Consider the following 27,758-nt stretch of genomic DNA (forward strand, 5'->3'; position numbering starts at 1 on the left):
GAATCGCTAAAGCGCGGATAGCCTCACCGCGGTAAGAGCACTGGTATTATTTTTTGAAAAGCGTAACGTGCTACTTCAGCGGCCCTAAGACGACCAAGTGATGATTGGCAACGTTTCAGAGTAGGGGAGTCGTCTTGTTTTGCACGCGCTAACTAATCTTTAATCAGCGTCAGACTGTATTACCTTTCACGAGCAACTTCATGCGGGACATTGCGACGCTATTCTAAATCACGCCCTGTGAGGTCGGTAGTGGCCTGTGATTGGACAGTGAAAGCATTTCATCATCCGCGCCTTTTTTGAAAATGTAATTACCTGCTCTTCAATAAGATTAAGCGATAACGGAGAAATGGAAAGACTCGGTGCTTTTCGGTGTGGCACGTTTTCCGTATGTAAAAATGTGTCTCGCATTTACCTAGCCCAGGTGTCACGGAACTAGCTATATGAGGACGCCACCACTTCTTTACTTGAAGACGGGAAAACGGTTCTGTACTGGAGTTAAAACGCAGCTCTAAACATACAGGTCTATCTATAAAATCTTAATACTCCCTTAAAGGAAGATAAGACAAGCAAAATATGGGCTGCTTCTGCCGAAGAAAGTGAGCTGCAGTAGCCTGTGCTACAGGAATGTCTATTCCTGAGCTTCATGATTTGCTGAACCATCTTAATTTGCTACATCAAATGTTCGCTACTGTAACCTGAACCTAGCTACTTATTAAAACGTTCATAATTAATTAATGCAGAACATTTTAAAAAATAAATTAGTGGTTTTTGTCTTCATGGAGAAAAACGTTTTGGAATATTTGAAAGTAGGCCTAACAAGTAAATTCATGTCTCGTCTCCATTCTAATACAGTAATTTATGTAAAGTAACTTGGGGATCTTTGATTGCATCCGTAGAATTTAGTAACCCTAAAAGATAAAGGTCGTATTATCCTAATGACTTACAATTGAAGGTCTTGCATTCACGCGCAATAATTTAACTTATGCAATTTATTTCTATTTATCATATTGAACATTATCAAACATCTTCTTTTGACCATTTTCTCGGTCTTAAATGTCTCTCGTGTGCTCAGTACAGCATCGAGTCCGTGCGACGGGCACACGTGGACCGTAGAGCTACAGGGCAGAAGACAAACCGCATATACGCTCTCACCGAACGGACCTCGACGCATACTAAAAAGAGCAAACAAAACCAAACCCTCAAATGGTAGTATTTTATAAGGAAACTTTATGTGTGCATGTGAAATTCACTTCATTTCGAGACAGAAAGCAGTTTCCAGTACAGCAGATAAGGTTTGATATTAAAGAGTACAAAAAAGAACAAAATCACAATTCCAAATGCTTCTCTCAACCTGGCAGAATAAAGAGCACGCTTTTGGTCCAAGCCTCTTCAACTGTTCTTAAATTCATGCTGCTCATCTTAACTCCATGCCACTTACCCATCCCCTGCTAATCCTGATTTTTTTTTCTACCAACCTTCACTTTATTTAACAAATATTTACTGAACATTTTAACTTACAATCTAATTCACCCATTCTTTTCAAAGCACGGTTGATGTCGGATATGATTGCATAGATCGTTAGACAGTAAATTCTTTTTAATTAAGACATAATGGAAGGTTAATTATTAGACTGCTCTACCCCAACACCCACCCTTGGTTTTGCAGCTCCTTGCCCTTCCCAGCTAGAGGAAACAATTGAGAAAGAAATGAGACAGACACACACAGTCAGAGAGAGAGCACGCGCACGTGAGTGTGAGAGAAGAGGGAGAGCGCGCGAGGGGAGCGAGAGAGCCACTGTCAGGGACGTTATAGATTTGTTTCTGCTATCAATAATTTTATTTATTTATTTTTTTACCCAAACAGGTGAGGGTAAAGCAGTATAGTACAGCAATGCCCGCTGTCATCTGTTCATGCCTAGGAATACGAAGAAGTTTAAAATTAAATCATAGACATGTTTGCCTATGCCGAACTATTACAAATATTTATTCATTGATCTGTTGGGAAAACACACACATTATATATAATTTTGTTCAGTCTTGGAGGCAATAAGTTCTAACTATAAGCGGTAGATAGGCCTTGTGCTGTATTTGCAGTTCCACACATCAAGCCCAAAGACGGGACTAAATTCTGCAAGTGTGCTTTTGCAAACCCATCCACAGCACTGTGCACGAGTGAACCTCCTATTTTCCCCCCGCTCTTCCACTGCTGTATTCTCTTATATGATAACTCTGAAGCCCCGTGTCTTTGCTGGGGCAAATTAAACTGCTTTGTGTACTGGAAAAATAAGTATGTACAGCAAGAAACCCACCAACTCATAATTGCTGGAAGAAGAACAACAAAAAAATATATATAAGAGTAGAAAGGGGGAAAGCTGAGGTTGGACAACAGAGTTTCACTCATCCAGCAATATGTAGCCAGAGGATGGACTTCACATCTTTCCCTCGTCAACCCTCTTCTATCAAGGCAAAGCCTCTCAATCTAACAAACAGTCTCAGCCCTCCCCATGAACCTCCCCTCCCCTACATAACAATAACAAAATCAAAACAGCATGTAAAATTAGAATAGCTTGTGCCCTTGTCCCTGGCTTGGAGGGTGAAGTGTACATGGGTACTGGGGTCTGGGACCAAAGCAAAAACCCAGATTCTATAAAGCACCACCTCCCACGATGAATGTGCATCTTAAATCACTGTCAACTCTGACTTATTACTGACCTGATTTGCTCAAGGGCAGATCATTCATTCACTTCCTATGATTCTGCTGGTGAGAAATCTCAAACTAATTATATCTAATATAAATGAATGATTTATTAGTTTTTTCAAGGATTACAGGGGAGAAAGTCAGCAAGCGTGTGAGCTTGTAAGAATCGGAGCCAAGCCATCTAATATCCCACACTGAGCTCCTCCCCTCCCCACCCTGACAGTCCATACCCACCAATCATGAGTGACAGCCTCCAACACCTATACTGATGCTCCCTCCTGCAGTTGTGGCAAGCTTCATCAGGTAAAAGCCCCACCAACATGAACATACCACCCCCCCCCCCCCCCCAAAAAAAAACAAAAACATTTCCTGTCCCTGCCCCTCGGATGTGCTTTAAAGTTCCGTTTCCAACACTTAAATCTCCACCCTTTTTCCCTCCCATCATAAGTGCTGCCCTCAGTTCAGACTGGACGGGTGAAAGCAGGCCAGGGTCAAGCTGGATTGGGGGCGCTCTCACCTATCCAGTCTGTTAGGAGATCAGCACATTATGCAGGAGAGAGGCTGGGAGAGAGCAACTCTCCTAGGCAGAGGGCTGGAGGTGGCCCTTATAGGTCACTCTCCCCATAGAGGGCGGTGGAGAAGGACATGTAGTCGAGGGCGCCGGGCACGGTGTCGGGTCCAGAGTAGGGAGCCATGCGGGCAATGCAGTACTCCGCCTGATCTGGCGGCAGCTCCCGCCTTAGCTCCTCTGCCGTGATGTAGTTCTAGGGGGAACAACATACAAAGGTTTGCCTTTGCTCAGAAGGGTATGTAAAATGAGAAGACATCTGTCTTTACTTCTAGAGTGTGTACTGTATTATAACTAAACATTTGGAATGGAGATGCCTAGTCATCAAAATTCAGAGAAACTCACACCCACTGACCAGACATGCCCACCAATAGACAAACTTACTTTGTCTCCAGCCAGGATCTTGAAAGAAGCAATGACTTGGTCTGCGGTGTCCGTGTCTGTTGTTTCCCGTGACATGAAGTCGATAAAGGCCTGGAAGGTCACAGCGCCGCTGTTGTTGGGGTCAACAATGCCCATGATGCGAGCAAACTCAGCATCGCCCTGGAAACAAGGTTCAGGAGGTTAACCCAATCCAGTGCTCAGAAGGTCACCAAGAGTACAGCAATACATGCAGCTTTGGAATAAAAATTATATACTGTGCCATGTCTAGAGATAGTAAAAATTATTTAAAACTACATCTAAACATTCTAATTTTTGCATGTAGTGGCTGATAAATTTGTATCTACATAAGCAATAAGAATTAAATTAGTAATTTAAATAATTTAATTATTCTAGTGTAAGGCACCGCATTACAGACAAACACAATAACTGAATAAAACAGTTAAGGGGGACAAGAGCATTTAGTAGGAGAACAAGAAAGCATGAAAGACAGAACAGTGCTTGAAAAAGAGAACAAAAAGAAAGACGTGAAAGGACAAGAGAAAGGAAAAGAAGGAAAAAAGTGAAAAAGCGCGAGGGCGAGCGAGCGCAGTACCAGGCTGTTCCCAGTGGAAATGAGCAGTGCGCGGAAATCGTCTGAATCCATGATCCCTGTGCGCTTCTGTACCCCAGGAGGATGAAGGGATGACAGAAGGAGGTGAAAGAAATGAGAGGATGCAGCCAGGGCAGAGGAGGAGACGAGGAAGAGGAGGAGATTGGTGTAGGCCAAGCAGTTCAGACGCAACAGTAACGGCAGCGTGTGAGCATGTTACGAGAGAGCAAAGGGTATGGATGTTGAGGTTTGGACAGCATAAAAACCAGCAACAAACGAAAACAGCATTAACAGAAACGTCACTTATCGAGCGACCATTTCAGCTGGTCAGCAGAGGGTGCTGCGGGATGTGCTAGCGTTGGGGGGGGGGGGGGGGGGGGGGGCACGTGAGCAAACGAGCAAACGTATGAGGCCGCGTGCACTCGAGACGACAGCCCGAAGCTGAGCGATGGAAACCCACTTCTCTCCCGCTGACCTCATACCTGCTTGTCATTCTCCACGTCGTAACCAAGGCTGATCAAACAGGCCTTGAACTCCTCGGCCATTAAGGTGCCGCTGTGATCCTGCAGTCGGCCAATCACATGAGAGATCACGTGGGGCGGAGCAGACAGAACATGCGGTGTGTGATATGGATGAAGGTGAGCGGGACCATGGCACCACAGCACCATGGCATGCATGGGATGGAGGCAGGACCATAACAGAAAGGGGTGGAGACAAACAAACATGACAGATGTCAAAACAAAACCCAACATGATGGAACACAAGTGACATGGTCAATGGAACACCCTTATTATGCAGTGATTGAAATAAATTGTCAGAAACCATATAAAGAACATGCAATGCAATAAGTTAGACTAACATACTAAGTCTTGTTGAGTGACCATAAATTTGGTTTCCCTATTCCTCTGCACTCTGTAGAACAATTCAACTGGAAGACTATGTGTCTGAAAATTAAAACGTTGACTGATGAAACCAGTGACTCCATCAAATGATAGTGATGCTTGGAGATGACAGAAGAACGGCTGAGATGGCAAACGACTGAGACGAAGGCAATCATTCAGCCCAACCTTGAGCATAAACGATCATTTCCCCAGCAATAACCCCTGATGAACTGTGGTGTGCTTTAATATGGAACCCCTCCCCCTCCCAGGTCATCACCCGACACATCTGGGGCAGAACCATGAAAAAATAATTGTCGTCAACAACAAACAACAAGCCCTGCATGCCGAACTGAGCAACCGGGGCTTCAGTCTGGTGCGCCTCTCGGTATATATGCAAGGGTTTTGGGTTTTTTTTGGACACAGAGCGAGGTGAGTGAGGGCACGGGTGTAGGTGTGGCTGTGGGCACGGGTGTAGGGGAGGGGCCCCTGACCTTGTCGAAGTGGTTGAAGGAGGTGCGGTACTCGTGCAGCTGCTCCTGACTGATGCCCTTGGCGTCGCGCGTCAGGATCTGGTTCTCGATCTCATTGATGGTGCGGGCAATGGTGGTGAGGAGCTGCTCCCAGCCCACACGCAGGTGCTGGGTGGGGTAAGGAGAGAGAGAGAGAGAGAGAGAGTGAGTGAGAATAAGAACACGAGTATGCTATAATGTACTACTACTACCACCTTGTTGGCTGCTATCTTCATATTTAACATTAAACAAGATCGTTAGTACCAAACGCTGCACATGGTGCTGCTTCAGACTCTTGCGCTGATCCATATTTATTTGGCCACATCAATGTGCCAATTTGTAAGATCCTTTACAGAACTGTCATCAGACACGTGCCCTTGGCGAGACTGCCAGTTTGCATATGTTTGCATCAGTACTGTAGAAATGATTAATGAATGATAAATCACGTAGCTATGAATGTGCCAGTCCTGGTAAACACACCACACTTGCAGTAATGTTCTTCCATTCTCTCATATAAAAAAAAATCTAATGATTTCACTGACTTCCCAGTTAGACGGTGTTATATTATTTGTATCATATTAAGTATTCCCCTTCTTTATTCAGTTCTAATCACTTCTTTTTTTGGAACTCCTTTAGTCAATCCCATGCCAGTAGGTAAATGTTCTGTGCGGGTACCTGCTGTGTACCCACATGCCATTACATGTACCGCTAAAGCTCCCTTTAACACCATGGACACACCTAAAACCCATACTAGCAAAGTAGAACTCTACAGCACATACTGCTCACTGTGAGCCTGTGTGTGTACCTCCATGGTATAGGCTGTGTATTTGTTGTCGAAGATGAGTGCCTCCTGGATGAGCTGGTGGTTGCCCTCCAGCTGGTCAATGTTGGGTTTGTACTCGATGATGCTCTGCTCATACTGACGCAGGTGGGTCAGCTGATCTTCTAGGGTCCCGTTCATCTCAATGGATATCCGGCCAATCTCCTACACACACACACATACACACACACCTTAATAAACATACACAGAACGTGAGCTTACCATTATGTGTATGACATCCTTCCCTTGAGCCTTTTGTTTTCAAAAGTTAAAAACCCCAGCGATAATTATGTGAACTCTATCCTTTTCTGTAAATTCCGCCATCTTATTCGATAAATGAGAGACAGTGCAAAACTGAGACCAAGAACAAATCTGTTCATTGTACCTCCATCTTGTTCTGGATCCAGGGCCCGACCATGTTGGCCTGGGTGGCAAACTGACGTCGGAGGTGATCATTAGACTGTTGGCGGCTCAGCTCCTCCTGCAGGGCCTGGTCCCGCTGGGGAACCAGCTTCTGCACCTGCACATAGCAACCACAAGGGGGGGGGGGCACCACACTCAACTTCAGATCACCAAGACTGCAACCTTTGCTGATGCACGTGTTGATGGCAGGGGAAATGTGACGGAATATTGATTTAACTAGTGCATTTTACCAAAAGGAAATTTTAAAATATAGACTGCACAAGCAAAACACAATAAAGAAGTTTGAAGAGGTACATACAACACACTCACCATAGTCCTACACTTTACTGTAAAAGCATCTGGGTGAGGTGAAGTAGTAGATAAAACTAACATCTGATTAATCTCAATATCCAGAGATTAATCAATATATCAAACATGCAAATCAGATACTAAAAAGAAGGCCAGGGGAAGAATCTTCTGAGAGAACAGCAATTGTCCAGTGAACTTGACAGATTTAGTACATTTGCGAAAAGTGTTGTGACTGGACAGTACCTTGTCCCACTTGCTGTCGATACTGCTCGGGGTGATGGTGGTGTAGGGGTTGGTGCCGGCCAGCTTGATGCCGTTGTACTGCGCGATCTTCTGCACCTCAGCCTGGATGGCCTGGATGGCCTCCCGCTCCTTATTGGCTTCCGGGAGCGTAGCCTTGAACTGCTCATGGGCCGTGATCAGACCCTGAGCCCAGAGAGAAAAGGCAAGAAAAAGACGAGTTGTTGATTGCCGTCATCAGCTGAACTGGACGCTGATTGGGCGAGCCCGCTTTCGAACCGTGAGCGGAGCACGGCGTACCGAGGAACCGCGCTAGTCCTTTCCTACCTGAATCTCCTCGATGTTGTGCACTATGAACATGTCCTGCAGGTCTTCCATGGCACCCTCCATCCAGTTGTTGAATGGTGCCGCCCTCTTCGCGTACTCGAGGTATAGCTCATCGATGGACTCCAGCTGTTTCTCTGTCCTCTGCGGTGCGCGTGCACACACACACAAATGACATAAGGGAGCTTGTGAAAGTGTGTGCGTGAGGGCTAGAATCCGTGTCGCATAAATCACGAGGGCGTGTGCGTACCTCCAGAGACTCACGGCGGCTCTGGGTCAGGGCGCCCAGGGTGTCCCACTGCTCACAGATCTTCTGGCAGCGAGCATTCACATTTGGTGAGTCGTAGTAGTCCAGCTCGCTGCAACACACACACACACACACACACACACACACACACACACACACACACACACACACACACACACACACACACACACACACACACACACACACACACACACACACACACACACACACACACACACACACACACAGAAAGAGGGAGCATGTCACCTATGTTATTCTACAACACCCCCACCCCCCCAAGAAAAGTAAACTCGTCTCAGAGTGATCCAGTGTTCGCGCCCCCCCCCCTGCTGTCAGAGCATATCATACTTGAGCTCCTGGGCAATGGCGGCTATCTGCTCCACACGGTCCTGGTGAGCAGCCAGGTCACTCTCGAAGGCTTCGTGTTTTTTCAGCAAGGCTTTGGTCTCAGAGAGGCTCGTCGTCTCATAGTCCTTCTGGGTGAGCATCGCTTCCTTACCTATAAACCCCAACGTGGTCCAGATAAATGGGCTCTTTATGGGACGCTAGACTCGTTCTGGTGCTAGCCAGACTACAGGATGAAAGCTAAACAAAACTGGGTGCATTTCTGATTGAATGTCCGTGCCAAAGTCATCTTAGTTGCAAGACATTTTCACAGTTAGTTATGATTTTGAAGATGAAAGAAATGTGTAGCCTAGATTACCATCGGTCCAGCCCTCGTGGATTGTGGCTTTCTGACGGAATTTTTCAGCAAGGTGATCAAGTCTTTCCAGACGGCGAATCTCATTAAGTAGCCACTCCTCATAGCCTTTCTCTGCCCCCTCCAGATTATGCCACGCCCCATTGATGTCCTAAGAAATGGTGGGGGGTGGTAAGCATTATAATTAAAAGAACCTTGGTGGTCTTGTTAAACTTGGTATTCTGATCAGGAGTCATCGTGCTGTAGTCTTACACACAGGGCTCTTACACACAGAGCTCTGGCACGTGTGTTCGTACCGAAACCATGCGTCCTTCGGAGGGCATGAAGGCGGGCCTGTTGCTGAGCCTCAGCTTTGTCTGCAGCGTGTTGAAGTTGATCTCCAGTTGGCACTTCTCCTGCACCTTGGGCGGCTTGTGTACACGGCGATAGCCGCGGAAGTCTTCCAGCTTCTGCTGCATCTCAGCCATGGTCTTCTCTGGGATGCGGTTCTCCAGCCAGGGGATCGTCCTGCGTATCCACTCCAGCAACTAGACACGCACGCGCATACACACAATAAGATTCCAATAAGAATATCATTAAAGAAATACTGGCCAAGTTGATAAATTATTTATTAACATACCCGACATTACAACGGTCAAAATCTATTAAGATACTGCATCTTTAGAAACATCCAATGAGCGAGTGAGTGAGAGAGATATACACAATAGACAGGTTGGAACAGACAGACCGACCGACCCATACACTACTCACATCGCTGGCCAGTTTCTCATAGTCCTCCATCAGGTGCTCATTCTCCTGATTGACTGCAAGCACCTTGCAGATCCGATTGGCTGCTGTCTCCGCCTATCACAGCACAGGACAGTCAATGCCAAGAATACGATTTCGTAGTCAAATGACCTCAAGATGCTTCAGTAACCTGTATGCAGGACGGCTAAAACACCTCCAGGTATTGCTATAAAGCATCACTAATTACTCTCTGCCAATTGCCTGCTAATTGCAAGTCTTTCCATTTATGTTTATTTAAAAGGTTTCTCTGAAGGGTGACATCACTCTGGTATTTTAGAGTTACACTCAGTGAATTATTGGAGTGCACACATTAGTGGAGATATTCAAGTTGTTCTGAACATACCAATACACTTTCCAAACGACAGTGATGCATTACAAAGCTTACAACTCTTCAAGTGGCTTTGCAAATGCTCAAGTTAAAGCACATCGCTAACTAGGCTTGCAGCATGCATTAGTACGGTAGTGGACAGTGAATGCTAATTGTCAACACTGTGCATTTGAGGAAAACTACATGCTTCTCTGTTGCAAAAGCACAAGAACACGCATTCTCATTTCAGGTACCGCAAAGGGCTTCTTCAGGGGTTCACACGTCTTTAACTAAAGGCTGGAATAAAGAAAATGTTCATGTTTCTATAAAAATAACAAAATGAATAAAGTATTAGTAACTAAACCATTACAATGACTATAACTAGAATATTAAAAGCTACACTAGTTGCATTAGATACATTTAGCCTTGGGACTGAACAACTGCATTTTTTTTGTGTGTGTTTTGGTAACAGAACTACAGTTACATAACACAAGCTGTGTAATGGTGTCAAAACAAAATGTTGGCATAAACTTTGAGCAATCATCATCATCATCATCATCATCATCATCAAGTGAGGAGTTTCCCACAGCTATTACAGCAGAGCTAGACAACCCCTCCCCCCAAGAGAAGGACTGCTCAACACAGCTGAAACTACATACAGTCTAGCAAGCTGTCATTTTCTAAATCAGGAAGAGACGGTTATCCGCACAAGCAGATAATTAATATATGTCTTGATTCTGACTGATAAGCTGCAACCTTCTCTTCACTACATGCCAGTGGTTTAGCATGCTTAGAACCATTTCAAAGTCATACACCTGACTTTGAAAAACAGTTGTAGATTTACAGCCCGATTCTGTATCTGATTTGTATTTCCCCCTCTGTTTTGACCCCTAATTTAAGCAACCATGTTCTAGTACATTATGAAGTGGCTCTAATGGGAGAGCTTCAGAAGCTGCTGTGAACTATGGGAAACCCAGAAGAATAATGTTGGAAATATAAGGCTGTTCCTTCTTACAGGACAGTCGGGTAGCTGCAGTGAAAGCCCAGGGTCTCATCAGGCTTAACCCTGGCCTGTGTAGCCTACCCGCTCAAGGGAGCACAGGGGTCAGAGGTTAGGCACTGAGAGTTCCTCACCTTCTGAGCGCCAGAGAAGGCATGATAGAAGCAGGAGACATAGGTCATTATGGCCTTCTCGTCCGGCCGGAGAGTACCCACGATATCTACAGCATAGCAAGCCGAGAGGGAGGAGGGAGGGAGAGAGAGAGGAAAGAGAGAGAGGGGGGGGTGAAGCCAAGCAACCCAAAGCCTGCGTGCTCCTGCTCAGAGAAAAGCAGGTTAGTGTCAAGGTCAGCTGATGCGAAGAGAAGAATTTCATTGGCTCCAGGGTACACTAGCCCCGCCCCAGTTTCAGGGGAAGGAGCCTTGAACAATCAATATGGCAACCCGAAAGAGAGAGAGAGCGAGAGAAAGCGCGAGTCCACCTGAGAACAACCAGAGGTGATGAGGCTCAGGATACACAACCACAGCCACACACACATACACAACCTTGTGTGCTTATTCTGTGTATGTGTGCATGTGTATGGGGGGTGTATTGCTCGCACGCATGGCGTGTGTATGCCCTGAGCAACACTGTATACTGTGGCCCATTACTGGTGAGAAAGCCATGCTAGAGAGCGTTTTGGGGGTCGCAAGCAGCTGCTGGGGGCAGGGGGCGGAGCCAGGGGCCAGTGGAGGGTACCTTCTGCGCTCCAGAAAAGGCATGGTAGAAACTGGACACATAGGTCATTATGGCTTTCTCATCTGGACGAGCTGTGTTCACAATGTCTGCAGGGAAACAGAAGTTACGCACACATACAGGCAGACGAGACAGACACGAATAGGCATGTGTATGCGCATGCACGCACCGACACACACACACACACACACACACACACACACACACACACACACACACACACACACACACACAGATGTGGAGACATGGTTACGTTCACATGCTCAGGTAAGGTTGGAGACAGTTGGTTAGAGTTAGACACAGAGACAGCGACAAAGCTCTTGCTTGAAACTCGCTAACTTTCTCCTGCTTGCTTGCTCTCCCTCACACATCAGCTAATCTCTGACAATGAATGAACTTGCTCGATGGTGCACTGCCGTTCCAACCTGTGGCTCGCCTTAGGTCCTACAAGGGGAGCAGGTTCTGCAGGTGTGCGTGCGGTGCCCCTGAAGTGGCCGTGTTTGAGGTCTTACGGCTGCCTAGCAGGCAGGTAGGCAGGCTGTTTCCTAGGAATCCTTCCCAAGGTCCCTGACTAAGCCCTGACTCGCTTTACTTGGTGAGCGTGTCCATCAGGACAGAGAATGACTGGAAGCCAGAGTGAGGACTTCTGGCCAGAATGAACACACACAGACACACACCAGAGGCTTGTTTTAAAATTATGACTGGCTTTAGTCATCGGTGAAAAGTAAACAAGTCATGGGCTGGAGACATTATGGTGAAAACTGACCATTTGTTGAAAACTAAAAGGCCTGGCTGTCTTTGGTGAAGCCTTTACTGTTTAGCCTGCAAATCCCAATCTTCATTCCACCAACAGTTAAGAACACCATACATAGGCAATAGCACCTATAACTTTGCCATGCTTTTAGTGTCAGGCACATAAGGTATTCTAACATTATATGAGAGCAAGCACACACGAACACACACCATGTTAGGGCCACTTGATAGATGAGCAACAATGAATAAAACAGTCCCAAACATGCATACACTGGAGAAATGTTCACTGGATAAAGCATGTAAATACTTTTTCTGAGATAGCAGACAGGGGAGGGTGTGTGTGTGTGTGTGTGTGCGCGTGGAGTGAGAGAGAAGAGGGAGGGACAGAATTGCTCCTACAAACACCAAAACAGAGTGACAAACACATGTGAAGTCAGTGAAAAGCAATTTCCTACCTTCTGCGTCCAACATCTTGGGAATGTCCAGGTACTTCTCAGCTACTTCAAAAGCATTGTTCAGATTGGTCACTGGGTCATCCTGCAAAACAACCATGCCCCAGTGAAAGCTCACTCATTCATTTATTTAGGAAGGACCTCGTTCACTTATTTATCTGCAAGTGGGGATGCTTTTAGGAGACTGTCGCTGGCTGAGGGATGTGGATGTGGAAGAATACGCGTCTGAAGCCTCACCTTACGCAGTTTGTCGTAGTCGATCAGCTCAGGCCGGTGTCTGTGGATCAGAGCGTTGAAGGCCAGGCCATCCTTCCAGCTGTGGGGGATAGTAGATGAAATGACACAGTTTGGCCATTCCAGCACTGAACAGCAGGGGGCAATGTTTCACACTGTGGTTAAAAGAAATACTCCCCCTGTTATTGGAGCTTTGGGAGGGCTTAGGTTATACCTCTCCCAGTCGACACAACATGCGGTAATAACTAGCCTATAATAATTTGCTAAATCGATGCAAATAAGACATTGTGATGGGGTCTCATCTTGGTTTATTTTAATAGCCAGTAGCACTTTGAGCCCCATGTGCAAAACAAATTGCAAAAAATAAAAATAAATAAATAAAAATAATTGGAGCGCTTACTATAGAACTAGTACATTTACAGATTCAACATTCACATATTACTCACATTGTGTTATCAATCACATGTTATAGGCATGGTGTGGGTGATGCCATACATATCACTTATTTGGAACAGGGAGTATAACGTACGCCAAGACTTCAAAAGCACAAAAAAAAGAATTATAGGCTTTTTCTTTCCTTCATGTAAAATGCTCATCTGGTTTTAATAGGAAACTGCATTTTGCTGCTCGTTTATGGTTTAAGGAGGAGCTGTTGGTGGCCAAGTCAGGCTCTCGGCAAAGAGGCATTGGAGAACCTTGTGGGTCTCATCTCAGTTGGGAGGTGAGGGGTGGGGGTCTGGGTTTCAGTACCTGATGTGGAAGTTCTGCACATTGACGTTTTTGTAGGGCGCAGTCTTCCTCTGACACCAGAGCAACAAGCCTTCTTTAGCAGAAGTCTCTGGAATGACAAAAAATAAAAATAAATAAATATATGCAACAGACTACCCCCAAATCCCCAACAAACTGTGATGGTATAGATGGGATTATGTTTTGTGGGATAATACAGCTTTTCGTCTGTTGAGGACCATAATTCTGAGTATGACCACATACGCTCAAACTGTTTCTTCACACTCAGTAGAGACTGTGGTTCATGCGTGCTAAACACTAACGCTTCCCACAGCTTCAGCATGTAAACCAGTTCCAACCAGTCTCATTTAATGTGGCTAGAGGAAGCCACCATGTGACACTAGCCTGCAGCTTTAAAGTTAAATATGGCATGATATGAGTAATTTCAGCACTACTGAACTCCAAATTGTGAGGCTAAACACGTTTAGCAGCTAGCTTCAGAGTTAGCCATGTTAGCCTGCCTCAATGTTGACCATATTATCTAACCTACCTCACAGTTAGCTCTGTTCTATTCAAAGCTTGTTTCTAGGCTTGTCTCGGATCATTACTTCTGTTGTTTTCCGTCGTGTCTTTCCCACAGGATTCCCACAGCAGCTGTGTGTGTGTGTGTGTGTGTGTGTGTGTGTGTGTGTGTGTGTGTGTGTGTGTGTGTGTGTGTGTGCGCCAACACATCTGCACTCCAGTTAGGGGTTTCTGTGAAAGCTGAAGGAATGGGAGCCGTACCCTCCACTGAGATGTCCTGGATAGCAAAGCGAAGGATGATGGTCCAGATCATTCCCAGGGTCATTTTAGCATTTCCATCCACAATTTCTACACACAAACATCAGATTAGAGATGAAATTATGCAATGAGAAGAGTATTCTTGAGTGGGTTAAACACGGAGGAGGACCAAAAAGGTCAACACACACTAGATGCAAACACACCCCTCTGCACAAATGCCTTCCATACATATTCCAGACATTTGTTATCAAAGTAATGAAACTGGAAATTTATATGAAGTGGCTAAACGATTTCGCCTTGATTTCCAGGCATGAATATCGCCACAGGCTACAGTTGTGGAATCAGCCCTTCCACTGCAGAAAAGGAGCTTGATTCAAATACAAGCTAATCGTTTTCTAGCCAATCCAAAAAGCACCAAATGCCACATGCAACTAATCAGACTTGATTCCACAGGATAACCCCCCCCCCCCCACAAAAAATGTTGTGCATACCTTCAGCTCCGATGGAGACCAGTTTGACACCCTTGCTGGCGATGAAGTCGAGTGCTTTGTTCACATTGTTGATCTTGTGCACCCTCATCTTACCTCTTTCGGGTTTAGGTAACCTCTCACCTTGAAACACACGCGCGCAGAAAATTAACACTTCAAATGTGCACACACACACACACACACACACACACATTTCTTACAGGCCAAGAACCACCAGCACATCCCTTACATTCCAGATTTGTGTACACATAGACAATACTATTTGAGATTAAATTCAAGGTGCCTAATGTCATACAAGCTACATGTGAGAGATCGGTGCGTGTGGGGTGATGTCATCGTTAAGGAAACTGTGCTTCCTTCTCTCCTGCTTTAAACAGACACCAACACGAAAGGTCAACTAGTATTACATCATCTGGACAGTGCTGGACCCAGCCACAACAAAGGACTGATTCAGAAAGATTTCTGAACGACAAAAGGGAGAGAAACAAAAGAGGAGGGAATCCTGCATGGTCTCTCTCAAATGATTCTCAAACGTCCATGTTACTGAAGACGAAGAGCTTTTATTGTAAGCATGAAAGTAACTTGTGAAAGCAAAGGACATGGTTCCAAGCAGCAAACAGTGGCCCAAACACACACCCACAAACGCCACGTGCGAGAGCTATGGAAGTGAGTGCTTGGGCGTAGTTCCATGCACACGCACACACACACACGGCAGTGATTAGAGAACAGACGATGCCCGTCTTTTTGTTTCAGTGTTGAGCTGTTGTAGGGTGTAGATGGACTACTGATAAAGAGTCTGTGTGAGCGAGTGAGTGATAATTGGGGGGGTGAGTCAAGAAGGGAGGGAGCGACAAAAGGGAAGGAGTGTGCGGAAAAAAAAAAAAAGGAGAAATGGAGGGAACAGAGGGAGGAAGCGATAACGTAAGGAAGGAGTGAGTAAAGCACTGTAGAAATGAGGAGATAAACAATGGAATGACGGAGTAGATGAGCGAGGTGGTGCGTTAAAATGGGGCAGAGGGAGTCACGGTGGGCGACAAGTGAGCCCTCACCCGATATGACCTCGAGCAGGAGCATGAGCTTGAGGCCATCTCGGAAGTCCTCCTCGATGTTCTCGATCTGGGTGCCCGCCTTGCGCAGGTGTGAGTTGCACCACGCCGTGAACGTCTGCAAACAAACAGGAAGCGAAGTCACAGTCAGGGAAGACCAGAGCAGCTACAAGAGTCCAAGCAGGAAGGGGATGGAGATGTTTCTGTGGGGGGTCTAATTCAGGATGGGCACTAGGGTATAATGGAGGGAAGGTGGAAATTCTAAAATATTCACACATGGGCATAAGTTTGTTTTGAAAAGTGCTGGGTACAAGAATGTGGACCAGGTGCAACAGCAAGCTGTTATAGAAAATACTTTCAGAGGACACTTTTAAAAAGTTGTAGGGACATGTCCTCAGGGTCCTCAGCATCCTAGTGCAAATTCTGCCTGTGTCCATAGCTGTCTGTCAGGTTATCCCAAGCATCAATATGCAGGATGCTCAGAGACAGTAATACATCCTACACCTTTCACACTGCTCTCAGTCTACATGCTACCAAGTAGGAAAAGATGCTTTGGGTGCCCACTTTAACACACATCCCCCCACCTCCTCACTCTCAAATTCTCTTTCTGCATTGCACCGCTCGCTCGCTCGCACGCTCACACACACACACACACACACACACACAAAGACCACATTGAGCCGTGTGAATAATGACTCCCTTCAACCCCCTGGACAACGGGCACCTACTAGTGACAGGGAGACTACACATGCACAGTCCACCTACTGGTGTCAGAGCGGCCACGCCAACAAACCAGCCTAAACATGTACAGCCCGGGGACCGGGGGGGGGGGGGGGGGGGGGGGGGGGGGTACTACAGGGATTACACACTGAAGAGCAGACAAGTTCTAATTTCCATAACACCATGAAACTGGGGGAAAAACGGTATTTGGGTGTGAAGTTTCAGTCTATACACTCTAAAACAGAGAGCTGCTAGTAGCCACACCCTACAGAGGTATGCATGCAAACTTAACTACCTAAAGGCATGCGTGAGTGCACGCACACACACACACACACACACACACACACACTTAAATGGCCTCCTGCATGCACTCTTCCTCTCTTACTCATCTGCAAACACCTTGTTGTGTGTGACACACACACACACACACACACCTTGTATGAATAAATGTGTTAGAAAGGCTCTGTGAAGCTCAGTGACGGCATACAGGGTGTGGTGGCACTTACTGCATAACAGTCTCACACAACGTTATTTCTCAACCGCTGAGCACACTGTGCATGATCATCCAGGTGCGTGTGCGCATATAAACACACCCGCATGCGTACACACGGTGCAGAAATGTCACGAGGTTAGTTAGGTTAGTCAGGTGACTCAAGCGATAACGGCGATAATAAAAAGTTGAACCTCTGGCCTCCCAGGTGCATTTCTACAGTCTCCAGTAGTAGTTCTAAAGAGCTCCGCCTCTTCCTGTCATGTTGAAACTCTTGCTCTGGGCAAGAGGGGCATCAGAACTGATGATCAGTCTAGTAGTGGTGGTCTCCCCCCCCACCCCTGGCGCAAGAAGAGTCTATCAGACATCCAGAAGACAGAGGCAGATCAGCACGTCAGTGCAGCAGTGTGGAAACGGTGGGTCCGGCCAAAGTGAGGATGGGTGCAGCAGCAGTGTCATTAGGGCTACTGACCAGCCTGACCAGAGGACCCACAGAAGATGTATGCTGGCCAGCTCCTCCTCCTGAAAAGCACTCATACGCACCCCTGAAAGCCCTCATAACAGCCGCGGAACAGGAAAGGAAAAGGGAGGAAGGATGAGGTGGCATTTCCCCTGCTGTTCCACATCTTGGGAGATTGGGGAGCCATGGAAATGAAGCAACTGGACATCAAGCTGTCACAGATTGGCCCAGATCAGAGTTACCACAACGGTGTGATGGAGAGGTACTGAATGCAAAAAAAAAAAATGCACAAAGCTGGTCTGAAACTGTTATGAAAGCTGCGAAGGAAGTCACTTTCTTCATTTTGAAATGCTATGATAAAAATTTTAAATTGAGAAATTGTGACCAAAGGGAATTCCCACTCAACTTTAGCTTCTCTAATTGTGACTAACTTTAATTCACATTTCTGTTTGCAGGAATTTTGCTGCTCCAGGGTCACCTCTGGAAGCTGATTTAAGCCTTCTAGATCGCCTTCAGACTTCTGATTTGCTCTGCATCCACTCCCAGTTCTGAGAGCAGCAGGAACGGTTTTAAAAAGGTGCAAGCGGCCGACTGGCTGAAAGAAAAACCGTGGCCGACTTGGACTTTTTCCACTGACCTTGAACGCCATGAACCACCCACCCAATTCAGCTACTGCTGCGAGAGAAACCGAAGGTCACAGCACGTCTCCTGCGTCAGCACGTGCCGACGTATCATTTTGCAGATCAAACCACAAAATAAACAAAACATCAACAATTTTTGACCAAACAACTTCCTTTAAAGTTAGAAGAACAATGCATCTCACTCCAACCCACTCCCTTAGTAAAGAGGACACTACTGTCAGAGAGGAGTCATCCTGCTGGTAAAAGCAACAGGGTTATATTTATGCTGGTAGGAATCTTATTTAGCTGTATTCTACATGCCAAGGGGATTCATGACGATGGGAACTGTTGAAGTTAACAAATTTTAAAAACTGGAACTTCTCTGACAAACACAGAATAATGTGATCACTTGTTCAGATACTCGCTTTCCCCTTAGCTCAACCTCCTTTGATTCAGCCTCTATCTGGAAGGTGCAGGTATGCCTGGTTGGACACAGGCCCTGCCCCCTATGGGAGTTTCCAGGCATGCTAGCAGGGGGATGTGGCATATAATTAAAGTGGAAACAACAACAATGCAGCAGCTGGTTAATAAACATGTTCTTCATCATAGAGCCTGACTAATGGTATGTTAATTCCATCCGAGTGATGGAATGTCCAGTTGAACATATATGAGAGACACCTCAAGCTAGCAGCTGCTCTATTAAATCATACAATAGCAGTTTGTTACTATGCTCCGCAAGGAAAGTCCATTAAATGAATCAATCCCGTGTGTATTTTGCTGTACATTTATTAAGGTTAAGTAGCAGGGCAGCTCTGATCATCCTATAATGTCTAAATGCAAAGGCTTCTCCCAGAAAGCAAGCAAGGCAATAACCAAAGTACTTCTAATATGATAAATTAGTGCTGTCACACCAAAACTGATTTCACATAATAAGGGGTTTTCGTTTTAGCAGTATTTCCTTAATAGCCCACTATTGCATATAGTTTCTAGAAATCTATTGCATAACCTTTCCAGAAATATGTTGAACGTCTTTTCATGTTTTGATCCGAGAGCAAAAATTGCAGCCCAATCAGGTTTGTATGGCACCGCCTGACAGAGCACCAGTATAAGAAGGTTTTATTAAAGCAAAATTAAATATGCCCAAGATATGCCATTCAGGGATCTATTTGGAAAAGTATTATTGCAATATTTAAATTTATCAGTAACGACACTATAAAATCAGTCCGTCCTGAAAAGCATTGCACATCCCTACTAAGGTGGTCTGCGATCATCAGAAACAGCCTTCGCTCGCATTTATCTGCAGGCTGTAAAATGCAACGCAGGGCGCGTGTTAAGTACACGAGCCGCACATTACTCGTTGGGCTTTGCAAACGATTGTGGGGGGCAGGCGCTGATGCTAGTGCTCCAGATGTCTCGTTCTCTAGCTAAATAGCCAACCTACATGACCCATACTGAAACAGCTCTCGGGCCAGTTCGCACTACTGACCAGTTCGCACATGCCGAGCAGCTCCATAACCAAACATTAAAATACGAGGGGTGCCCCAAGAAAAAAATCCACATTACTTGCTTGTTGTTTTGGGGTTTTTTTTTTTTTTTTTTTTTTTTTTTTTTTAAAGTAGCATACCATTTCGCTACTGAAAAACAAAGCTTCAGTAGCCCATGACAGTGCTGGGGTGGCATTTACACACAGAGTGGAGAACACCCCCAGCAGTGTGTCAGTGGCGAGAACCTGATCCGTATCTCTCGCCTTCCATTGCCGCATATGTGCACACAGTTGCTTTGCTCACCAGACTGCAACAGACGCTCAGAAAATACAACCCAAAACATGTTTAGAAATCAGTTTCCATATATAACTAGAAAAGTACCTTTAGCAGTATTCAACATGATCTCTCTTGCTGAATGTGAACAAGAGAGAAATCTAATATCTAGTCTAGGACCAATAAAATATTATCATCAACACCAGCCAACGCAAATAGAGTTTTAGCCTGTTCAGCATCCGCCTCCCTAAGCACTACCTCCTGCCAGTAGATGTATGCACGAGTGTCAAACAGAGATCCTGTCCAGTGAAAGGTCTTAAGAGGACATGCTCCAATAAACACACTCCACAACATTCGGCAAAAACAGATGTTAAGCCTCAAATAAAAACTATGATGCGTCACATCTGCTTGCGAATGCATACTCTAATTTCACCGCTGGGCGATGAAACTATGTAGCTTAGCAACATGTTAGAAAGTGTGTGTGTGAGACTATTTATACACACACACACACACACACACACACGCACACGCACGCACACGCACACGCACACGCGCACGCACGCAACAGTCTCTACAGAACCAACAAGTGGAGCCAAGGTGTTAACTGCACGATTAAGTGACTAACACAAAAGTGGCAATAAACATACTGGGGACTACGAGGCCAGAATTAAAACATTTTTTGGAGGTGAATGTCTCATTCTGGGTCATACAATATTACTTGTAAACAATTATAGCAAATGCAAGATATATAGAACAATAAAACCTGCATTTTAAGTTCTACTCTTGATCACCTGACATGGTGTCTGGGAGAGAGGAGAGCACCAGTTGGCTTTCCAGTTATGTTTAGAAACCCAATCCATTATGGCCATCCAGCCTTGACGCTCTAGCAGCAGAAAGTGAACAGGAAAGGAGAAGGACGAAGGATAATGGGGGGGGGGTTTCCCCCTCCCTTCCCATTTTTCAGAGTGAGGGGGGACGGCAGCAGTAGACTTCCCTGCTCCATGGAACAGGCTGTGTTTATTTATTGATTTATTTATGCTGCTTCCTGTCTTTGTGTGGCTCTCAGTGGCAGCGGATTGGGTCAAGTTTTCACTGGCAGGCCACACGCAGTTAACCCCTTCCCAACCACAGATTCAGCCAACACTCCCCAGGACAGACCCAAACTTGAGCCCGCACAATGCCGAGAATTTTGCCAATTACACACAAACAAATGAGAACTACAAGGCTCTCGGATGGAACGCAGGCCCTTCATACGTGGCTGGATGGGTTATAAACGGTAATTCGGCACAGTGGCACAGCCAAGCAAGCAAGGGCGGGGACTGGCTTGGTGACGTTACTGCTCCTGGCAGGGTGGGAGGGCCAGGCAGCAGGTGGAGCAGGTGGCTCATTAACGCCGCTAATGCACACCCGCATGCACCCTCTGTTTGGGCCTGAATGCAAGCCAGTGGCCCCACAGGGGAGGAGCTTCTCACCTCACCTGCTCAGAAGTGACGCGCAGCAGATAGGCCTGTCGTCATGCCAGCAGGCGCTGTGAGCACACCCTGCTGACCTGCGGGCACTGCACCCACCCGCATGTGCAGGAATGCTCTCCATCTGGTGGCTCTCTTGCTCACTCTCGCTCTCACTCGTGGACACCAGAGTGTCTTCATGCATCAAGAGCTCACAACGACAGCCATCCTGATTTGGTATGAATGCGATTTCGGGAATGCCAGAAATTCCAAACACGTCCCCCTTCGCGGTGTGCTGGCAGGTCGCAAGCCGCTCGTGTTGAAAACGGTAAGCACGCACCTTGCTGAATTCACAACCGCAGTGCAGCAGCATGTGTATTTTAGACTTTATATGAATTGTACTGTCCCACCTGCTTATGTCTGGTAGCCCAAAATTAGCAGGCTTTTTTAAAATTACAGATCACACAAGCTGATTTGTATGAACAGATATGCATGGAAAGTCTGCTTATTTAAACCTGGAACAGAATTCAGTTATTATAAATCCATAGTTCAAACAAGCTCAGACTGTTGCAGATATGTTGCAATTGAGCTGACTTGAGTATCAATAGACAGCACTAGTAAAGTTTAAAGCAAAGTGTAACTTGGTCATAGCTGTTCACACATTAACTTGCGCATTGCATCCAGGTGACGCAAAGCTTCCTTCCGATAGCTTTGGGGAGGGTGGGGTTATCAATGCAGGATGTTAGACAGGAAATAGATCTTAAACTGTTAGAAATCTAAGCGCAACTAACAAGATTTTTTTTTTTTTTTTTTTGTCTGTACAAAGTGTTGCTAGCATCCACTTAGCAAGCCAACACGAACCCAATATGCCCTGAAACAGGGGGTTGGGACTAAAAATGAACTTCCCTCCAGTGACTTTGATTTACAAGGGGTTGAGTAGATTCAGACATGGAGATTAAAAGAAGCTTTTTATCTCTCTAGAAAAAGTAGGGAAAAAAAAAAACATGTTCAACACAAAGAAATTGTCATTGATGAACCAGGCAGAAGTGAATGAGTTTATTCTTTAGCCCCAGTCCAGACCTTATGGATTACTGATTTGGGAAACCATTTATTCAGTCAGCTATCTGGTCAGTTCTTGTGGGTGAGCAGTATGCTAAGCAAACATCGACTTCAACAGCATTCCCCACAGCTGTGCGTGCACCAGCTCTGGCATCCCCAGCTCATTCATCTGATCTGCTGGACATACAGAAACACACTGCCTGCTCTGTCTGAACCTCGCAAGTACTCACATTGCACCAATGTTTGTACTGTAGGTGCTTTAAGAAGAAAATATTAAGATGCAACTGACATCATCATAGAAAGCTAAAACACTACAACTCTCATGCCCCTAAAAGCTGGAACACACACAAGGAGTCATGTGTAAAAGCCACGTCAGTGTTATGAGCTCGGGATTCATCAACCAGTGTGGCATGGATTTGAACATGTATACAAATTATGATCTAATCTATAAAACCTTGTAAATGGGGCCCCTGGGTTTCTGGCTACTTTGTAGGAGACAGTGAAGCCATTAGGAAGGACAGGAGGCCCCAGGTTTTACAGGGGCTTAGAAATTCTGGGTCCATCTTTTCAAGACGACTCGACATATTCCAATATCCTATGATTTATACCTGCAGTTTAAAATTCACTAGTACAGAGCTCCAGATTTATGGTCTCATATGAAGCTCGATGGGGTGGTGTAGCTGAGCACCAGGGGGGCAGTAGCGTGGGATTCTTGCCCCAGGCATGGGCTCCAGAACCGAGGCTTCTGCAGCAAGCCGCGGCCCTGCCTCTCTGGCCGACACTCTGCGTCTGGACTTCTCATGGCCGGTCATAGATCTCCAGCTGCATTCAGGCTGCATTCCAGCTGCATTCCAGCTGGCTCCCAGCAGGGCCCCTTTGAACACCAGGGGAGTTTTGAGAAGGAAAAAATGGCTGCAGAAGGTCAAGAGGGCAAAAAGTGCTTCAAATTCCTACAATATCCTCCTGACAGGATGGCATGTGTGCAGGAATCCAGCTCTGCTGCCCATGCTCTACATGGGGTTGAGGAGATTTAGACATGTAGATTAAATATGGTAAACAGATCGGGTCGCAAGACATTCACCTAAAAACCATTCTACTCTGCTAATGAGGGCAGATCTTGGGAGTTTAAATGTGTTGTTCTAAACTACAGAATGGCACTACAAAGAAACAGTCACCGGCTTGTGAATTTGTCATCGATTATTTACAAATCATATTTTGCAGCATAAGATGTAACAGTTAAAAAGCCAAAGCCTTCGCAACTTAGTACTAAATGTAATACAACACATCTTAACACAGTGCCAGAACAACTGTCTGAAGCTCATCCAAAGTTAGCCACAGCAGATAAACAAGCCAAGTAAAAACAGCAGCGCAACCAAAGCTCTAACTGGATATCTGCTGGGGGAAACGTGTTCATTCATTTCCCCACCAAACCCAAGGGTGAGCCGGCCCATCTCGGTGAGGCCTGACCCAGAGCCTTGCTGCCTCCTCCAGGATGCCCAGGTCAGGCAGCTCTTATCTGCTGGGGGAAAAACACATTCAGGGGAAAGTCAATAACCCACCTTTTCCGCTTGATAACGGCAACTGGAGAAACTGAAAATCTGTAGCCAATGTGTCTTAAATCAGCAGGGGTTTATCATCATCAGAGCTCCATGAGCGAAATAAAAATATTTCCATTGCACAGCATATGGTGTTCACTTCTACAAGCTCATACTTTAAATCGGGAAAGGACATGCTTAGTAACGGTGTGAACTGCAAGCCAGCACGCGGTAGGGGGATGAGGGGCCTGACCACACGAGTGAGATCGATGGGTGTGCATTTCAGTTGGGTTTTCCAGCCTACCTGGGGAAACCCACTCCACACGACCTTTCACCTACACACCAACTGTCTAGAACTGCCGATGCAAAGTGCTCAACCGCACGCGCGCACACACACACACACACACCCCTAGCTGAGAAACAACATAACTTTCAGTGGGCTTTGAGACACGGCCATCTGCACACACCGACGAGAATGCATGGAGCTTGGTGAGGGACCAATGAACAAGCAGAAGCAGTGTCTGGGACAGTAACATGACTGACCTGCACTGATAAAGTCAGTCAACTTCATGAAATACAACTGAGAAGTGCTTAAATCAGCCTGAATCAAAAGTTTATTACAAAAAAAAACAAAAAAAAAAAAAAAAACCACACAACAAACAAGTGGTTATGTCTACCTACTTTTCAGCCTGACTGACTGTTTGCACTCAACACAAGAACAAGAGAGCGAGGGCAATTTAAGCGAGCGAGCGAGAGCGCAATGTGACTGAGCGAGCTGGTCTAGCTGGGCTACTCAGCATTGTCACTCTAACTGCCATTTCCTGTCTCTCCTTCTTGCACGCTTTCGCCTTATAAGGCAATACTCCACTACTTTGCCAGCATGATGTAAGAGGCAACAAGGTGCAACTGCCCCCCCTTCTCTCTACTTTCCCCCCCTCACACATACATACTTACACACCTGATCAAAGGCGGCAAACACACCTTTTACCCCATCCCACGCTGAACTGAAATGGCAAACACCCTAAACTCACTGCCTCTGTGTGTGTGTGTGTGTGTGTGTGTGTGTGTGTGTGTTTGTCCTCCAAAAAAGAGGAATTTGAGTCATGAGCAGCACCACCCCTGAATCCACCACGCTGCCTCCATCTGTCCCACCCGTCTATGTACGGGAGCGTCCAGTGAGGCAGCAAAATAAAAAGGAAACCCCAAAACCAAAAAACTGAAAACAAACCAAAAAAACTGGCACCAGGAAAAGAGTAAGGAGGGGTGGGGACAGAAATTGGTGTGTCGCAGTTTGCAGGATAACGCCCAGTTTTCTGCTTCAGAGAGGCTGCTACACTGGGCTGGGCTGCTGCACTGATACACATCAGAGTGCTCGTACGAGTCAGTCAGGTGCCGCTGGAAAGCAAAGAATTAGACAGGTTCAGCCGTCTCGCCGCTGAGCTTGTTAGCTCGTCTCATCTCCTCGGCTTGGTGTGACTGTGGGGGCAGGCGGGAGGCCCACAGAACAGCCACAGTGAAGTGCTGTTTAAAAGGCTGTGGCAAACTCCAAGTGACCAAGCCTTTGTGAAGGCCGAGATCGTGTGAATTTAGCCTCTGGAGAATGATGTGCATAGTGTGTCTATAGCGCTTCTGCAGGAGATATACAGCTGTTTATACAGCCAGCACACAAATGCAGCCCTGACAGGTGCGCACGTGTGTGTGTGTGTGTTTTCAAAGAAGTCCAATGAGAAAAGTAAAGGATTCAAATATGCAAAAATATGAAGCGTCTGCCCTCTGTATGTGTCCGTCGGCCCCTCCCCATCCTGACTCCAGCGTGAGTTCCACACTGACCCTGCCCCATACACATGCAGAAGGAGCCTCTTCTACCAACCTCTGCCACATTTTGTGTTGCACAAGCCCTTTGTACCCATAAACACTCAGAGGGTAACAAGAGATGCTTTCAGAGCGCATTCTGTTTCTCATCTGCCCATTACAGAACACCATGTGCACATACTCATATCCATGTTTGTGTGTGTGTGTGTGTGTGTGTGTGTGTATTAATGCATTGGCAAAAGCATCAAGCTCAGACGTTCCACTCACAGTCCTGTGAAGGGAAGGGAAGGACATCATGCTAGACAGGAAAGATGATAGGAGGAGGAAGCAGAAATACACCAATTTAACCAGATCACGGAGTCCTGCTACGCCCCCACTGACCCAGTCTAAGTCCGCTGTAGTTCTAGACTATGACTAAGTTCCATGACATGAAGCAGACAGGAGGATGCTGAGCAGCGCTGACTGCTCTACACTCACTGGGCCTACAGGTCTCTTGCTTGGACAGATCAGTTCTCACCCCCCCCTAAAAAAAAAAAAAAAAAAAAAAGAATACTACTGAACTAGGACTCAACACTGGGGGTTGGGGCTGCGTGTGCTCACAACAGAGAAAAATTACACCAATTTCATATTTATTCAAAACAAATAAATAATGTAAAGAAAAAGTAAAATACTGCCAGATTCTAGGGCCTGACATATCACTGGACTTCACCGATTTGGCCTAATAAAATGATACTGACTGAAGTTATCGCTTTCAAATCAGTACTGGTGACAATTGTCATGTTTGTGTTCTAATAGACACCTCAGTGTGACGACTCGTGATTCAAAAAACCACGGGTGAACACACTGCTTAAAATGTACCATTTAAAATGCTAATAAAATAAAAGAGTAAAACGCTAATGGGTGATCTTAAGAGCTCCTAATGAAAGAAGGATGCCAGCTTGGAGATTTATGCATCTACCTCACACACTCACATGCCCCAACTAGTCCAACCCCCACGGGGTGTTTTAGCAGTGGAATGGGTACCACAAACGCTTCTGTGCACCTGGCGGACAAGCCCCGCCCAGGAAAATCCAAGCAGTTCAAGCACCATGGCAAGAGAAAGGCCTGCCTTTCTCCAGCCTCTAAGGCATGGTCCGGCCCCTGTTGAGTTAGACTTTCCCACCACACCCATCACTGCCATACTAAACCAGCTATGGGAAACACACTAGTCTGCATGAAATCAGAATCCAATCAGTGTCAGAAACAAAGATGCGACTATTCCGTTACGATAATGCACCGTCCCGCATGGCCATTTTGGGGGTGGTGACGGAGTGATACTCGTGTTTTGGGACGTTCATGAAGAAGCAGAAGAGAAATCGCAAAAGCCACAGCTTCCTCCTTCATGCTGAATGGTCATGGAAAAATCACACGTTTTCACGCTTGTGAATATCCATACTTCCCCAGGACTTCACACAGCTTCCAGCATGTTTGGCTCATCATCAACAGAGGGGACAATATTAGAGGCAGATTCCAGAGGTAGGGCTTGCTCCACCTCCTGATGAGGCTTATTTGTGAGAACGAACAGGCAGTTGTACTGGTTGTGTAACAGCTTGCCTGATATTGCCTCACAAATGTCAATGCTCCAGTAAGTGAGGTAAACAGCCTTTTATGGGTTCAAAAAGGTTTTTCCCTTTAAGATTAAAACCAGTTTTGCCAAAATGTTCATTGGCAACTGGTAAAATAAAAGCACATGAAGTGAACTTGTAAAAATAAAACTGACATCCTATTTAAAATTGAGCAATAGTATCCCCCCGCCAAGCTGAATGCTTACAGTACTACTGAAATCGCCCTTTCCAGGCAAACAGGTGCAGGCTTAAAAC

General features: G+C 46.0%; 1 protein-coding gene across 2 annotated transcripts in view; it reads right to left on the reverse strand.

The window, feature by feature from the left end:
• Positions 1-1,209: 1,209 nt before the first annotated feature.
• actn4 (actinin, alpha 4) overlaps positions 1,210-27,758 on the reverse strand; it is a 32,534-nt gene continuing 5,985 nt past the window's right edge. Inside the window, exons 2-21 of one of the 2 annotated variants that reach the window (XM_035527803.1) lie at positions 16,002-16,116; positions 14,956-15,075; positions 14,468-14,554; positions 13,709-13,796; positions 12,962-13,040; positions 12,728-12,809; positions 10,919-11,004; positions 9,442-9,534; positions 8,988-9,218; positions 8,695-8,842; positions 8,340-8,490; positions 7,974-8,082; positions 7,727-7,867; positions 7,403-7,585; positions 6,834-6,968; positions 6,434-6,613; positions 5,611-5,757; positions 4,721-4,801; positions 3,650-3,808; positions 1,210-3,461 (exon numbers count right to left, since the gene is read on the reverse strand). In XM_035527803.1, coding sequence (XP_035383696.1) covers positions 3,303-3,461; positions 3,650-3,808; positions 4,721-4,801; positions 5,611-5,757; positions 6,434-6,613; positions 6,834-6,968; positions 7,403-7,585; positions 7,727-7,867; positions 7,974-8,082; positions 8,340-8,490; positions 8,695-8,842; positions 8,988-9,218; positions 9,442-9,534; positions 10,919-11,004; positions 12,728-12,809; positions 12,962-13,040; positions 13,709-13,796; positions 14,468-14,554; positions 14,956-15,075; positions 16,002-16,116 — 2,574 coding nt within the window. In that variant the 3' untranslated portion in view covers positions 1,210-3,302. Of the gene's footprint in view, positions 3,462-3,649; positions 3,809-4,720; positions 4,802-5,610; positions 5,758-6,433; positions 6,614-6,833; positions 6,969-7,402; positions 7,586-7,726; positions 7,868-7,973; positions 8,083-8,339; positions 8,491-8,694; positions 8,843-8,987; positions 9,219-9,441; positions 9,535-10,918; positions 11,005-11,522; positions 11,609-12,727; positions 12,810-12,961; positions 13,041-13,708; positions 13,797-14,467; positions 14,555-14,955; positions 15,076-16,001; positions 16,117-27,758 lie in introns of both variants that reach the window. The other variant, XM_035527802.1, reaches the window with a different exon arrangement.

This window comes from Electrophorus electricus, chromosome 7 (genome assembly GCF_013358815.1).
Source record: "Electrophorus electricus isolate fEleEle1 chromosome 7, fEleEle1.pri, whole genome shotgun sequence".
Classification (NCBI taxonomy): domain Eukaryota; kingdom Metazoa; phylum Chordata; class Actinopteri; order Gymnotiformes; family Gymnotidae; genus Electrophorus; species Electrophorus electricus.